This window comes from Bos taurus, chromosome 11 (genome assembly GCF_002263795.3).
Source record: "Bos taurus isolate L1 Dominette 01449 registration number 42190680 breed Hereford chromosome 11, ARS-UCD2.0, whole genome shotgun sequence".
Classification (NCBI taxonomy): Eukaryota; Metazoa; Chordata; class Mammalia; order Artiodactyla; family Bovidae; genus Bos; species Bos taurus.
Genome location: NC_037338.1, coordinates 46,478,138 through 46,493,848, shown reverse-complemented (window position 1 = coordinate 46,493,848; position 15,711 = coordinate 46,478,138). Strand labels below are relative to the sequence as shown.

The window sequence follows — 15,711 nt, the reverse complement described above, 5'->3', positions numbered from 1 at the left end:
ACCAAATACTTTTAGAAATTTAAATTTCTTGCTCTTTCCCCCTTTTCTAAGACCACACGTTTAAAACTGTTAACAGCAAAAGCAATAAATAAATGAATCAAGTCAGAAACTCCTGGAATCTCTAGGAATTTTTCCTGGAAACACTATATTCAAGTATATAATTTGTCATTATTTGGACCGGTATAGGTTGAATGAACTGACATACAAAACAGAATTCTTGTAAATTCCCAGTGACGCAATCGCAATCGTGGCCACGCCCACTCCGGAGCAGACAAAAGGCGAAGTAGCCTGACTCAGTTCAAGCCTCCACGAGAAGACGAGGGAGCCAGTCATCTCATTGTTGCTAGCTCGGTTCAGCAAAGGTATCGTCCTTATCACATGTTTGGCTCTTATAGTATTTTTTGCTTTTCCTCCTTGGCTGTGATCTCTCAAATTGCCCTCTCTGAAGTTGAAGCCTCTTCCTTCCTTTGCCGTCCCACTCTGGTTTGGCGGGTGAATTAGAATCATAGTCAGATTTCAGAAAATGATTCTCTGCTGGTGGGAAATTGAGTAACAGAGGAACTGGTTTCCTATGAGAGCATGAGATTACAGCCAACCCTTCCTTTGGGGGTACTCTCTGCTATCAAAAACTATTCAGAGAAAACTGGGAATTTCTAACTCTTTCTCTCTCTTGCAACTGTATAAATTAAATATTTCATGCTTGTTGAGGTTTTTCAGTTTTGATTTTTTACTTATTCAAATTTTCATCAAATGCCTACCAAATGCAATGCTTTGGGTTGGATGCCTAAGAGATACCGAGATTCTAACAGAAGTTTACAGTCTAGCAGAGGAGGCAAATACATATGCAGATCATTCAAAGGGAGTGAAAAGAAGAATGCTGGGTGTGAGCTCAGTCATTCATTAAGTGTCTTAGAAGGGAGGTGGTTCCCCTTGCAGGTGTCTTATTCACACAATGGCCAGACTGACAGCTACTGGTGTTTTCTGTTGCAGAAGTGAAGATGGCCAAAGTCCCTGACCTCTTTGAAGACCTGAAGAACTGTTACAGGTAGAAAAGAGATTCTGTCTCTTGTGACTTAATGAGGGAAGCAAGGCACATTAGAATCCAGCTAGGAGGGATTTGCCAGGGAGTCCAGTGGGTAAGACTGTGTGCTCCCAATGCAGGGGACCCAGGGTTCCATCCCTGGTCAGGGAACTAGATCCCACATGCTGCAATTAAGACCTGGCTGAGCCAAGTAAATAAAATAAATATTTTTTAAAAAGAAAGAAAGAATTCAGCTAGGATTACAGTAACTATCAATGGGGCAAGACCAGCAGAGGCTGTAGAGATGTGTTCTATCTCTGAAGTCAGGGCAGATTCAGAGAAGACTCAGGGAAATTAAGCATCTAGTAGGTAAACCAAGGTGAAATTGTTGACAGGGAGATGACCATTTTAGAAAGATTACTTTTAAGGTCTCCTGACTCCTAGCAATTCTCAACATCTACTTAGACCCAGCTTCAGTCAAATTCACATGCCCTGCTACAGTAATAGATTGTCAGAAAGAGAAACCTTTCTTAGGAAAACTTCTTGATCTCAATCTGGAATGGGAAATGGCTTCACAGCAATTTGAGCATGTGAAACCTACGCAGTCAGTCTCATTCAGACGCGAAAGAAAGATAATAAATAAAAAGTTTAACTTGTAGAACACCTTAAACAGATGCAGTGTTCCACATTACCTACACACTAACACAAAGTAGACAGTGGAAATATTGCCTGCATGTTTTGCAAAGTATAAATGATTAAATCTGTTTTAGTGAATACATGAAAGCAAAGTGTAACAAATAACCTATTTGATTCAAATTTAGATGAAGTGCTTCAAAAGGATTTCTCTCTTAAGTTTAAATTTTTTCCCTGAAATTCAATTACCACTCTTCAATCCGTTAGCCAAGCCTCATTTATTTGTTTATTTTGGTGAAGGGGGAGCTAATTTAAAAAATTTTTTAATTGAAGTATAGCTAGCTTACAAAGTTGTGTTAGTTTCAGGTGTACAGCAAAGTGATTCAGTTATATATGTATATATGTATTTCAGATTATATTCCATTATAGGTTACAGTACCTGTGCTATATAGTAAATTGGCCAAGCCTCATTTTTATCGATAGAATACAAGTAAAGTTTAAGGCCTGGCCTGATGATTACTAATTTCAGATTATCAGGTACAAATTACTGTATGGATGTGAATGCATAGAAGTCCTTAATTTTCAAAGATGACAATAATGGCTATGCATGTGTGTTACCCAAGGCTAGTTTGGTTATTAAAATATGTTGCCCAGTGAATGTAGTGATATAACAAACAGAATTAAATTCTCATCAACAGTGAAAATGAAGACTACAGTTCTGAAATTGACCACCTCTCTCTCAATCAGGTAAGCAAATGACTGTAATTCTTAGAAGATTGCTATCCGTACACAGTATTTTCTCTACTAGAACAGCAACAGCTTGAATCTTAGATGCATTTGTTTTGGCCTCACTAGAAGTCCAGAGAGATTCATTTCTTCATGATAAGTGAGGCCAGCTCCTTCTCTAGACTAACAGCTGATGGCACCCTTCATCTCAGTGGATTTTCCCAGAACAGAGCAGAACGAACCTGAAACTCCAAGAATGAAATCTCCTGGGTCAGCCTTCCATCAGAAAGTTGCTTATGCCCTCCCGGGCCAACCCCCTTGGGCTACTTCCCCAGGGGTCTTAAATGATATGTTGTGGATATCTTCTCTAACATCAGCTCCAGAGATTAGAGATCGCTTTCTAGATCTAGGAAGCAGGCCAACTGAAAGTAAAAAATCTGCAGTCATTCAGATGCTGTGTTATTTCGCTAAGAGACCACAAAACAGTATAGGTCCTGCTTTGTGTGTCTTTGATAGTGACTCTAAAAGCTGTATCTGTATCTAAAGGAGTATTCCTAAAATATTTGAACCTTGTCAAGTAGACGTTTAGCCTTCTGGGAAGAACTAACAGGAAGGCTAAGTTACTCACTAGCATCACTTGAAGACCTGTCTCAGCACAACATCTTTTTTTTTTTTACCGAAGTGTAGTTGATTTACAATACTGTGTTAGCTGCAGGAGTAGAGTACAGTGATACATTTTTTTCTGATGATTTTCTAATATAGGTTATTACAAGATACTGAATATAATTTCCCGTGTTATGTAGTAAATCTTTGTTGCTTATCTATTTTATGCATAGTAGTTTGAATTTACTAATCTCATACCCCTAATTCATCCCTCCTCACCTTCCCTCTCCCCTTTAGTAACCATTAAGTTTGTTTTCTATGTCTGTGAGTTTATTGCTGATCTGTATATGGGTTCATTGTATTTTCAAGTTATTTTTTAAATAATTTTATTTATTTATGTTTGACTGTTATGGGTCACTGCTGCGCGGGCTTTTTTCTAGTTGCAGCAAGCAGTGGCAACTCTTTGTTGCAGTGCTCGGGCTTCTCCATGGGGTGGCTTCTCCTGCTGCAGAGCGTGGGCCCTAGGGCGCATGGGCTTCAGTAGCCGCGGCGTGTGAGCTCAGTAGTTGTGGTTCCCGGGCACTAGAGCACAGGCTCAACAGTTGTGGCATAGGGGCTTAATTGCTCCACAGAGCTTCCTGTGGAAGTGAGCCTTGTTAGGGGGATTCTTTACCACTGAGCCACCAGGGAAGCCATGTATTATTTTTTAGATTCTACATGTAAGTGATATCATACAGTATTTGTCTTTCTCTGACTTACTTCACTAAGTATAACAAGGTCTCATTTTTGAGTCTGAAGAGGGATAACAAAAAACCTTGCCAAGATCACATCCTTTGAGGGAAATCCTAAAAGGAGAGGTGGGAGGAAAAGGGGAAAGGGGAGGGATACAGAGGAAAGGGGGAAGGAGAGTGGGGGGAGAGAAAGTCCAATGAAACGTGGGTCGCCAAGGCCAAAATGGCCACTCTTCTCTCTGAGACTGTTGAATAAAACTCTTACTGTAAAGGAGTCTTGTTCACTGGCCTCTTAGTTTCTGTTTTCCTTCATCGCAGAAGTCCTTCTATGATGCAAGCTATGAGCCACTTCGTGAGGACCAGATGAATAAGTTTATGTCCCTGGATACCTCGGAAACCTCTAAGACATCCAAGCTTAGCTTCAAGGAGAATGTGGTGATGGTGGCAGCCAGTGGGAAGATTCTGAAGAAGAGACGGTTGAGTTTAAATCAGTTCATCACCGATGATGACCTGGAAGCCATTGCCAATAATACAGAAGAAGGTAAGGGGTCAAACACAATAATATCCTTGTTTTCTGTTTTCAAGAAAATGCAGACAGCAGAGTACAGGGGAAAATAAAACCTAAAATCAGAGTAACAAGAGGACAACCACCCATTTGTCTGATAATTATAAGAAATAAAATTAATTTTTATCCTTCTGCAAAGGGCAGAGAGCAGTAGGTACTTGAGCTTAGCATATGTGCTCACAGGCTTACTTGGTGGCCATATGATTAAGTCATGTGACTTCTAGCCTGTTGGCAGAAAGTAATTATATACCGTTAGTGAGTGACCACTTACAAGTTATGCTGTCCCACATACTAGTTATGTCTTGGGCAAGTTACTTAACCTTTCTGTTCTTCGGTCTCCTCTACTGTAAATGGAGTTAATCCAAGCCCCTACTTGTTGTGAAGATTAAATGAGTCAACACTTGCTAGCTTCTGAACGAAAATAATGCCTGACACGTAGAAAATACCTAATAAATGTTCGCTATTATTGTTATTATTACTTTTGCTAATACTACAAACACTACTAACTTATTAATGATTGCATTATCTCTAACCTTCAGACAACCCTGCATTCTCATTTTATATGTGAGGAATCTCACAGTGTGTAAGGGTAGAGCATCAAATCATATCACTTCTACCTGACTATAGATGTCATGAGTTTTCTCCCATGGCTCTTCTGTACAAGCCTCTTCGTGAATTATAAATCTAATACTTTTAAAGTAACAGTTGATCACACGTGTTCACCTAGAAAATACAAGAAAAAAAATAAAATTACTTACACTACCCCACAGAGTTTACCACTGCTAGCACTACATTACTTTCCTTACAGTCTTTTCTGTAATAAATCTTGATTTCTGTCATCATATATTTCCTCAGTGATAAAAGATTCCTGGAAGTAAAATTATTCAGAGCCATGAAGATTTGTAAAGCTTTGAAACATACCACCGTTCAGAAAGGTGGTAGATAGAAAAAAAAAAAAAAACTTTTTTAAAGCAAAAAGATGGCAGACATTTATACTGGCACCTCAGTGACATATAAAATTTTTAGTGGATTCTTTTCTCAGGGTGCATTCATTCGAAAATGTAGTTGAAGAATACAAGGAGTCTTCCCAGTTACTTCCAAACCTTCAAACAACCAAAAAAGTTGTACATGTGATCTCTTTAAAAAAAAAACCACCATTGCCTGAAGAATCTAAGTTTTTAGAGATAAGTAACCACAGGGGAGCCTGGTGGGCTTCCATCTCTGGGGTCGCACAGAGTCGGAAACTACTGAAGCAACTTAGCAGCAGCAGCAGCAGCAACCACAGGGGTAATCCTGAAATCAATTCTGCTGATAGGGTGATTTCACTTCTGTGTCAATTTCCTCACCTCCCTGGGGATATTCTTCAGGTGCCTTCAATAACTACTTTGTATGCTTGTATTAGAGAAGATACATCATCTGTGTTTGTACTTGGACATTAATCTAAGCTTGTGATAATGGTTTTAGAAATCATCAAGCCCAGATCAGCACATTACAGCTTCCAGAGTAACGTGAAATACAACTTTATGAGAGTCATCCACCAGGAATGCATCCTGAACGACGCCCTCAATCAAAGTATAATTCGAGATATGTCAGGTCCATACCTGACGGCTACTACATTAAATAATCTGGAGGAGGCAGGTAAATGGACAATTCTGTCATCTCCCCATCTTTAAAAAAAAAATGATTTTTTTTATTTATTTATTTTTGGCTGTGCTGGGTCTTCATTGCTGCAAGAGCTTTTCTCTAGTTGTGGGGAGCAGGGCCTACTCTCTAGCTGCAGTGCTCTGGCTTCTCATTATGGTAGCTTCTCTTGTTGGGGAGCATGGGGTTATGGGGGACTCAGCCTTCAGCAGTCGTAGCACAAGGGCTCAATAGTTGTGGTTCCTGGGCTCTCAAGCAGTGGCTAAATAGTTGTCCACCACATGTGAGATCTTCCTGGACCAGGGATCAAACCCTTGTCTCTCGCATTCACAGGCGGATTCTTTTACCATTGAGCCACCAGGGAAGCCCTCTTCTCACCTTTTTATTTCTGCATTTCTTTTAAGCTTTCTGCTTTTAAAGAATAAACCTTTCTAGATTCCTGGCTTTGCACATGAAGCACTTCACCCCTGGTTTAAAAAAAAAAAAAAACTTCTGGGTTAGGCCAGAAACTTCAGCCAAATCTGAAAGCTTTAACAAGTGTCCTAGCTCTGAAAGCACTAAATGCAGTAAAAAGCTTTCTGAGGTATTATCTCCCTTGGTTCTCTGAGACACTCTTATCCTCAGATTTTAAAGGTAAGGAAACTGAGTCTCAGAAATATATAATGACTTACCCAAATTTACTCAGAAGCCAATGAGGAGCCTGCTGATCAAACTTCCTAATAACACCAAACTAGAAAGAATCCTTATCTTTGATAACATAATTGTGATGCAAAGCACCCAATAATTTTAAAGGAAAAAAAAAACAAAAAACAGGAAGATTTGCATGTGTTCTGAAGAATGAAATTTAGGATCCAAGAAATTTTGTTACACTGAGCCAGCTTCCATGTTGCACATATTTTTAGCTTAAGGACATGTCATCAGTAAACAAAATGATTTCCAGAGATCAAAAGAGGTTACTCTGTGCTAACAAGCAGGGCTGTTTCTGATTGGGTATATTTCAGCTAACATGCTTTCTACTCTATGACATTCACAAATTATCTTGTGTTCTACAAAATAAATTGTTTTCCTACTTGATATTATTTCACATAATTTGCCCATATATGGACAGAGTATATGTTATTTGCCATTTTTAATGGCACTAGGATATTCAGTCATGTTGCTATGCAGGTGCCCAGGGTTTCCTCTAAATAATTCAGTTGCACATGTCTTTGTATAAATTATTTCTTTTCCTATGAGGATATTTCTTTGGAGCATATTCCAAATGCTGGATTTCTAGGCATAAATAATTTTACAGCTCTTATTAAGCATTGCTCTCTAAGGAAAGCTGAACTGCTTTTCACTATTCTTAGCAACATATGAATGGATCAGCTTCCCTAAATCTCCCCATTTTACTCATGACTTCACAAATTCCAGGGTCTTATCCCATTAACATAATTATAAGAGATTCAATAATACTCCACCCACAAACATTTGTTCAACATAGAAAATTCTAAAGTCATTAGGTATTTACTTGCCTAGTGAATATGGCAGACATTGTGAGGGATACAAAGATGTATCAATGTAAATTCCATTTCTGAGCTTCAGGTACTTACATCATAGTTGGGGACATAACTACACACACACACACACACACACACACACACACAGCATCTTCATGAACACTTGCTTTTCTACAAATACAATGGATTTACTTTCTTTTTTGGCTTTTCTCTTTGCCAGTGAAATTTGACATGGTTGCTTATGTATCAGAAGAGGATTCTCAGCTTCCTGTGACTCTAAGAATCTCAAAAACTCAACTGTTTGTGAGTGCTCAAAATGAAGACGAACCCGTCTTGCTAAAGGTCAGTTGTTCCCAGTCTCCAATTTACCTTCATTTACAGCCCATGCATTTGTAGATGATCCCAAGAGGCAGACACCCATAGCAGGATGACCCAGTTCTTTCCTTCCTACCACAGTTTCACCTGCCTACCTACCTTCCCATCCTACTTCTGACCCACTATCCCCAGAGGCAGTTCTAGGCAGGATCTGTGAGACAGCAAGACGGAGCAAGATGGCAGTGGCAAAGTACATAAAAGGGAAATTGCCTTCTTCTTGCTCTTTTCCCTGCCTGATCCTTATTCACCTCCCATTCCTGGGCATCTATTTATTCCATCCCTCTTTGAGCTCTACTGACACTTACCTGACCTACGTGATAGTAGGCGTTAGGACAATGGAGTCTGCCTCTAAGAAATTCAGTAAGCCACTGAGATTAGGGAGGATGAATCACCTGTCGAAGGGTACAAAGCAAAAAGCTGTGAGCCAAGCCCCAAACCCTGGCCTTCTGACTCTACCTCCTCCCTCTCTTCATTGGTGCCAGTTTTCTGTGTCATCAGCCTCATCTCCACTACCACCTTCCCGTCCGAACATAAAGACATAAACACATGCCCACTACAGCCAAATGTTTCTCCACTGACTAGTAGATGACTCTTATTCACTAAATGTATAATTCACCACCCAGTCCCTCCCTAACTAGGATTTATGTGGGTGCATGTGTTTCTTTCCTGGATCAAGTGAGATGAAAGTGATGTCTACAGAGTTGGGCAGTAGCTTCAATCGTGAATTCATTCAACAAACGTTGTTTATTGAGAGCCTTCTGGTTTTCAAGCAGAGTGTCAAACAGCTCAGTAGACAGTAGTGAGCCAAAGTCTTATAGAACTCAATCTTCCAAGGGACACAGACAGTAGATGAGCCAAAAGACCAGCAAAAAAAAGGGCAAGATGCTGTAAAGCCAATGAACAGTGTGCTGAGAGAGAAAATAGGACCGTACTGTTTAGACAGAGCTCCCTGTGAGATGAGAGCTGTCAATAGAAAGGAGTATACCATCAAAGGGGTGATGGGGCGAGCATTCCAAATAGAGAGGTCTGAGTGCGCCTAGCCCTAGACCTTCAAGAGGTTACAGGCGAGTTTTAAAGATCAGAAGGAACACCCAAGGATCTGGAAGCTAGGGTACTCTGCAAAAGAGGAAAGATAAGTAGAGGAAAGGAATTCAAACTGAGAAGTGTCCTGTTTTTGTATATTTTTTCTAACTTGGAGAATATAATAGAAAGGAGGCAATAGAGTCCAATTAGGATGCTGTAATAACAGTTGGGGTGAGTGAGGAGAATTGTGAGACAAGTGAAAAGAAGGAGACAGAATCTGGTTATATTTTGGAAATTGAACCAACAGAAGGAAGAGGGGAGATTCCATTTACTGAGATAGGGGGGAAAAAACAGGAGAAAAATAGGTTTGGAAAACAAAATCCTTGTTGACATTGAAAACCCCAGGGAAACCTCAAAAGGATGTTTAGTTCTTTTAGATTAAAAGAACAGAGAAGCATCTCAAGTTAGAATTTGAATTTTGTTTTTCCATGAAAGCACTTTTAGACTTTTCTCATACTCACAAGAGGAGTATGATCTAAAGAGATTACAACTGTCAAAAAGTTGTCTTGAAAGGATTGCCTTTCAAAGGATTGCATATCAAAGGACTGCTGATATGCCTGGGAAGTTGTGTGTGTTGAGGTGGGTTTTTTTTTTTTTTTACTTTCAATTGTTGACTTAAATACAGAGATAAACATGTCTGAATTCTAAATTATTTTCCCAAAGTATGCTTTGGACATTTAGAGGTCAAAAGGTTTTCAGGGCTTAGAGTCATTAGTGCTCAGATTTGAGCACTAATTTGATAATGCTTTATGCCCATGTTAGAGGCGATGTTTCACCCTACCTGCCAGGATACAACGAGACACTAGTGTACTTGGCAATCTGCATGATGAAATTGGATTTCTCTCCACTTAACTAAGGAAATTAATTATTATGAATAGATGGGGCCATACATCTAATAGGCATGTAATGAACGCTTTTGGAATGAACAAATGAAGAACTTGTATCATCATGTTACGTAGTCATAGTCCTAAAGTGCTGTGTTTCTCACGAAGGCCAAATGCCAAAGGATTGAGGTCACTTCTTTTTTTAGCATCTTCTTGTTCTCTAACAGATCTTTGTTCTCTGTATCCTAGGAGATGCCTGAGACACCCAAAATCATCAAAGATGAGACCAACCTCCTCTTCTTCTGGGAAAAGCATGGCTCTATGGACTACTTCAAATCAGTTGCCCATCCAAAGTTGTTTATTGCCACAAAGCAAGAAAAATTGGTGCACATGGCAAGTGGGCCGCCCTCGATCACTGACTTTCAGATATTGGAAAAATAGCCTTGACTGTGCACTCTACTTACTTGTAAAGTGGTGACCATCCGTATGTACTATGTACATGAAGGAGTCGAGCCCTTCACTGTTAGTCACTCGCTGAGCATGTGCTGAGCTTTTGTAATTCTAAATGAATGTTTACTCTCTTTGTAAGAGAGAACACAAAGTCCAACACTAACATATAATGTTGCTTGTTATTTAAAGAACACCCTATACTTTGCAAACTACCAATCAATTTAATTATTATTCTGCACAATAATCTTGGGAGGACTGAGGCTACTATCTGTGGCTACAAAAGGTTCTTTCCATATTATAGATGAGTAAACTAAGGCATAAGAATACTAATACCCATGACAGCAGTTGGAATAAGCCGTGGACACACAATTTCATTCCAACTGCTCAGCTTCTACTTTTAAGCCACTGATGGACCCTTTATCAAATACTATAAGTTTCTGGGGTCTCAGTTTGCTGCTGCTGCTAAGTCACTTCAGTCATGTCCAACTCTGTGCGACCCCATAGACGGCAGCCCACCAGGCTCCGCAGTCCCTGGGATTCTCCAGGCAAGAACACTGGAGTGGGTTGCCATTTCCTTCTCCAATGCATGAAGTGAAAAGTGAAAGTGAAGTTGCTCAGTCATGTCCGACTCTTAGCGACCCCATGGACTGCAGCCTACCAGGCTCCTCTGTCCATGGGATTTTCCAGGCAAGAGTACTGGAGTGGGGTGCCATTGCCTTCTCCGGGGTCTCAGTTTGACCATCTTCAAAATCAAGGTAATGATGACTATAGCCCTCCTACCTCAACAGTATTTTATGCCAATGAGTTCATTTAAGTAAAATTTTTCTTGAAGCTGAGCCTCAAGAAGAATGCAAAGCATGAAATGTTATTTTAAGTTATTATTTATATGCATATATATTTATAAGCATTATTTCTAAGATATTATTATTATTTATAACATATTATTATATTTATGGCAATTCCTTGCAATCTCTGAGTATGACCAGGTATCTTCAATAATAGTAGACAGTGTTTTCTAGGCTGAGTAAGTCCGAGGTACTAACGCACTTTGGTTCAAAGTGCCTTTTCCATTGTCATGAACTTCTGTATTCCAGTACCTGGGAGCCCTGTGATTATGATAATAAATTTATATTAATTGCCCTGTTTGTCTGAGATGCTAATTGGCCAAAATCTTTCACTCCTCTGCCTTTAAACTTGATTTGGCATTTTTGTGTTACTCAGTTTCATCTGTTATCAAATCCTACTAGCTAAAATGGGATGAACTTAACTTTAGCAACCATGAAACAAGCGTTATCTAAACTTTCGTTTCTGGAACATAAGCAATGTTCCTTCTAGGTTCTAAAAGTTATGATCCAATCGTAGTGTTACATTACCATCAACAATGAGAACTGACACATTATTATCAATCATAATTGAATAAAGCTTAAAAAAATAAATCTGGCACATTTTAACCATTAGTTTACTTCATGGTATAATTAGGAACAGATGATAAGAATTCATAAAAATAACTATAATTAGTATTACTTTACAAAACTAAACCCAGATTTTATGCTTTTTCTCTCCTCTTTTTTAGCTTGTCAGTATGCATAAATGGCATTAGGAATGATAATATTCCCTGGTTCATTTAAAACTTGTATTAAACGCAGCATGTGTGTTCATGTGTTTATACAAATTCACACATTCAGAACCACATTAAAGACTAATGAATCCTTTTGGAAAGCATGAATACAAAGTATGTTGAGTTGGAAAAAGTTGAAATCAAGAGATCTTGGAATTAGATGTGGGAATTAATGGGGAAGGAGTAGTTCAAGATGATTCGCAGTTTCCCGCTATTGCAGAGTGGGTGAGCTCAGTTCAGTTCAGTTCAGTTCAGTCACTCAGTCATGTCCGACTCTTTGCGACCCCATGACTGCATCACACCAGGCTTCCCCGTCCATCACTAACTCCTGGAGTTTACTTAAACTCATGTCCATTGAATTGGTGATGCCATCCAACCATCTCATCCTCTATCATCCCCTTCTCCTCCTGCCTTCAATCTTTCTCAGCATCAGGGTCTTTTCAAATGAGTCACCTCTTCGCATCAGGTGGCCAAAGTGTTGGAGTTTCTGCTTCAACATCAGTCCTTCCAGTGAATATTCAGGACTGATTTCCTTTAGGGTGGACTAGTTGGATCTCCTTGCAGTCCAAGGGACTCTCAAGAGTCTTCTCCAACACCACAGTTCAAAAGCATCAATTCTTCAGCACTCAGCTTTCTTCACAGTCCAACTCTCACATCCATATATGACAACTGGAAAAACCAAAGCTTTGACTAGACGGAACTTTGTTGGCAAAGTAATGTCTCTGCTTTTGAATATGCTATCTAGGTTGGTCATAACTTTTCTTCCAAGGAGCAAGCGTCTTTTAATTTCATGGCTGCAGTTACCATCTGCAGTGATTTTGGAGCTCCAAAAAATAAAGTCTCTCACTGTTTCCATTGTTTCCCCATCTATTTGCCATGCAGTGATGGGACCAGATGCAATGATCTTAGTCTTCTGAGTGTTGAGCTTTAAGCCAACTTTTTCATTCTCCTCTTTCATCAAGAGGCTCTTTAGTTCTTCACTTTCTGCCATAAGGGTGGTGTCATCTGCATATCTGAGGTTATTGATATTTCTCCCAGCAATCTTGATTCCAGCTTGTGCTTCATCCAGCCCAGCATTTCTCATGATGTACTCTGCATACAAGTTAAATAAGCAGGGTGACAATATACAGGCTTGACATACTCCTTTCCTGATTTGGAACAGTCTGTTCCATGTCCAGTTCTAACTGTTGCTTCCTGACCTGCATACAGATTTCTCAGGAGACAGGTCAGGTAGTCTGGTATTCCCATCTCTTTAAGAATTTTCCACAGTTTGTTGTGATCCACACAGTCAAAGGTTTTGGCATAGTCAATAAAGCAGAAGTAGATGTTTTTCTGGAACACTCTTGCTTTTTCGATGATCCAAGAGATGTTGGCAATTTGATCTCTGGTTCCTCTGCCTTTTCTAAATCCAGCTTGAACATCTGGAAGTTCACAGTTTACATACTGTTGAAGCCTGGCATGGAGAATTTTGAGCACTACTTTGCTAGCATGTGAGATGAGTGCAATTGTGCAGTAGTTTGAGCATTCTTTGGCACTGCCTTTCTTTGGGATTGGAATGAAAACTGACCTTTTCCAGTCCTGTGGCCACTGCTGAGTTTTCCAAATTTACTGACATATTGATTGCAGCACTTTCACAGCATCATCTTTTAGTATTTGAAAGAGCTCAACTGGAATTTCATCACCTTCACTAGCTTTGTTTCTAATGATGCTTCCTAAGGCCCACTTGACTTCTCATTACAGGATGTCTGGCTCTAGGTAAGTGATCACACCATCCTGATTATCTTTTTGTATGGTTCTTTTGTGTATTCTTGCCACCTCTTCTTAATATCTTCTGCTTCTGTTAGGTCCATACCATTTCTGTCCTTTATTGTGCCCATCTTTGCATGAAATGTTCCCTTGGTATCTCTAATTTTCTTGAAGAGATCTCTAGTCTTTCCCGTTCTATTGTTTTCCTCTATTTCTTTGCATTGATCACTGAGGAAGGCTTTCTTATCTCTCCTTGCTATTCTTTGGAACTCTGCACTCAAATGGGTATATCTTTCCTTTTCTCCTTTGCTTTTGGCTTCTCTTCTTTTCTCAGCTATTTGTAAGGCTCCTCAGACAACCGTTTTGCCTTTTTACATTTCTTTTTCTTGCGGATGGTCTTAATCACTCACTGCCTCCTGTACAGTGTCATGAACTTCTGTCCATAGTTCTTCAGGCACTCTGTCTATCAGATCTAATCCCTTAAATCTATTTCTCACTTCCACTGTTTAATCATAAGGGATTTGATTTAGGTCATACCTGAATGATCTGGTGGTTTTCCCTACTTTCTTCAATTTAAATCTGAATTTGGCAATAAGGAGTTCATGATCTGAGCCACAGTCAGCTCCCAGTCTTGTTTTTGCTGACTGTATAGAACTTCTCCATCTTTGGCTGCAAGAGTATAATAAATCTGATTTCAGTACTGACCATCTGATGATGTCATGAGTAGAGTCTTTTCTTGTGTTGTTGGAAGAGGGTGTTTGCTATGACCAGTGCATTCTCTTAGCAAAACTCTATTAGCCTTTCCCTGCTTCATTCTGTACTCCAAGGCCAAATTTGCCTTTACTCCAGGTATCTCTTGACTTCCTACTTTTGCATGCCAGTCCCCTACAATGAAAAGGACATCTTTTTTGGGTGTTAGTTCTAGAAGGTCTTATAGGTCTTCATAGAAGCATTCAATTTCAGGTTCTTCAGCATTACTGGTCAGGGAATAGACTTGGATTACTGTGATATTGAATGGTTTGCCTTGGAAACAAACAGAGATCATTCTGTTGTTTTTGAGATTGCATCCAAGTACTGCATTTCAGACCCTTTTGTTGACTATGATGGCTACTCCATTTCTTTTAAGAGATTCTTGCACACAGTAGTAGATGTAATGGGCATCTGAGTTAAAGTCACACAGTCCAGTCCATTTTAGTTCGCTGATTCCTAAAATGTCAACATTCACTCTTGCCATCTCCTGTTTGACCACTTCCAATTTGCCTTGATTCATGGACCTAACATTCCAGGTTCCTATGCAATATTGCTCTTTATAGCATCGGACTTTACTTCCATCACCAGTCACATCCACAGCTGGGTGTTGTTGCTTTGGCTCCATCTCTTCATTCTTTCTGGGGTTGTTTCTTCACTGATCTCCAGTAGCATATTGGGCACCTACCAACCTGGGGAGTTTATCTTTCAGTGTCCTATCTTTTTGCCTTTTCATACAGTTCATGGCGTTCTCAAGGCAAGAATACTGAAGTGATTTGCCATTCCCTTCTCCAGTGAACCACATTTTGTCAGAGCTCTCCACCGTGAGCCGACCATCTTGGGTGGCCCTACACAGCATGGCTTATAGTTTCATTGAGTTAGACAAGGATATGGTCCATGTGATTAGATTGGTTAGTTTTCTGTGACTGTGGTTTTCAGTCTGTCTTCCCTCTGATGGGGAAGGATATAAGGCTTATGGAAGCTTGCTGATGGTGGAGACTTACTGAGGGGGAAACTGGGTTTTGTCCTGATGGGGAGGGATGCTCAGTAAATGTCTAATCCAATTTTCTGTTGATTGGTGGGGCTGTGTTCCCTTCCTTTCATCCACCTGGGGCCAAACTGTGATGGAGGTAATGAAGATAATGGCGACCTCCTTCAAAAGGTCCCATGCACACATTGCTACACTGGAGTGGCAGCTGCGCAGCACTGGAGCAGCGGCTGCAGGGCGCTGGAGCGACTTTGAGGAAATACCCCATGTCCAAGCACAAAGAAGCCCCAGCAAGACTGTAGGAAGGGCAAAGTCACGTTTAGAATCAAATCCCACACCCACCAGAGATGCTTAGTTCAGTTCAGTTGCTCAGTTGTGTCCAACTCTTTGCGACCCTATGAATTGCAGCACCCCAGGCCTCCCTGTCCATCATCAACTCCCAGAGTTCACCCAAACTCATG

General features: G+C 40.1%; 1 protein-coding gene and 1 long non-coding RNA gene across 2 annotated transcripts in view; one reads left to right on the top strand and one right to left on the bottom strand.

The window, feature by feature from the left end:
* The first annotated feature begins 315 nt into the window (after positions 1-315).
* Positions 316-11,296, top strand: IL1A (interleukin 1 alpha). Its single transcript, NM_174092.1, is given in 7 exon segments — positions 316-362; positions 991-1,045; positions 2,353-2,401; positions 4,033-4,255; positions 5,744-5,917; positions 7,640-7,761; positions 9,951-11,296. Coding segments are annotated over 6 exon segments (807 nt in total). The 5' UTR covers positions 316-362; positions 991-998; the 3' UTR covers positions 10,143-11,296.
* Positions 4,878-15,711, bottom strand: part of LOC132346579 (uncharacterized) — an 18,463-nt gene continuing 7,629 nt past the window's right edge. The window contains exons 2-3 of the long non-coding RNA XR_009496440.1: positions 8,100-8,186; positions 4,878-5,002 (exon numbers count right to left, since the gene is read on the bottom strand). This is a non-coding gene — a long non-coding RNA (uncharacterized lncRNA). The remainder of the gene's footprint in view (positions 5,003-8,099; positions 8,187-15,711) is intronic.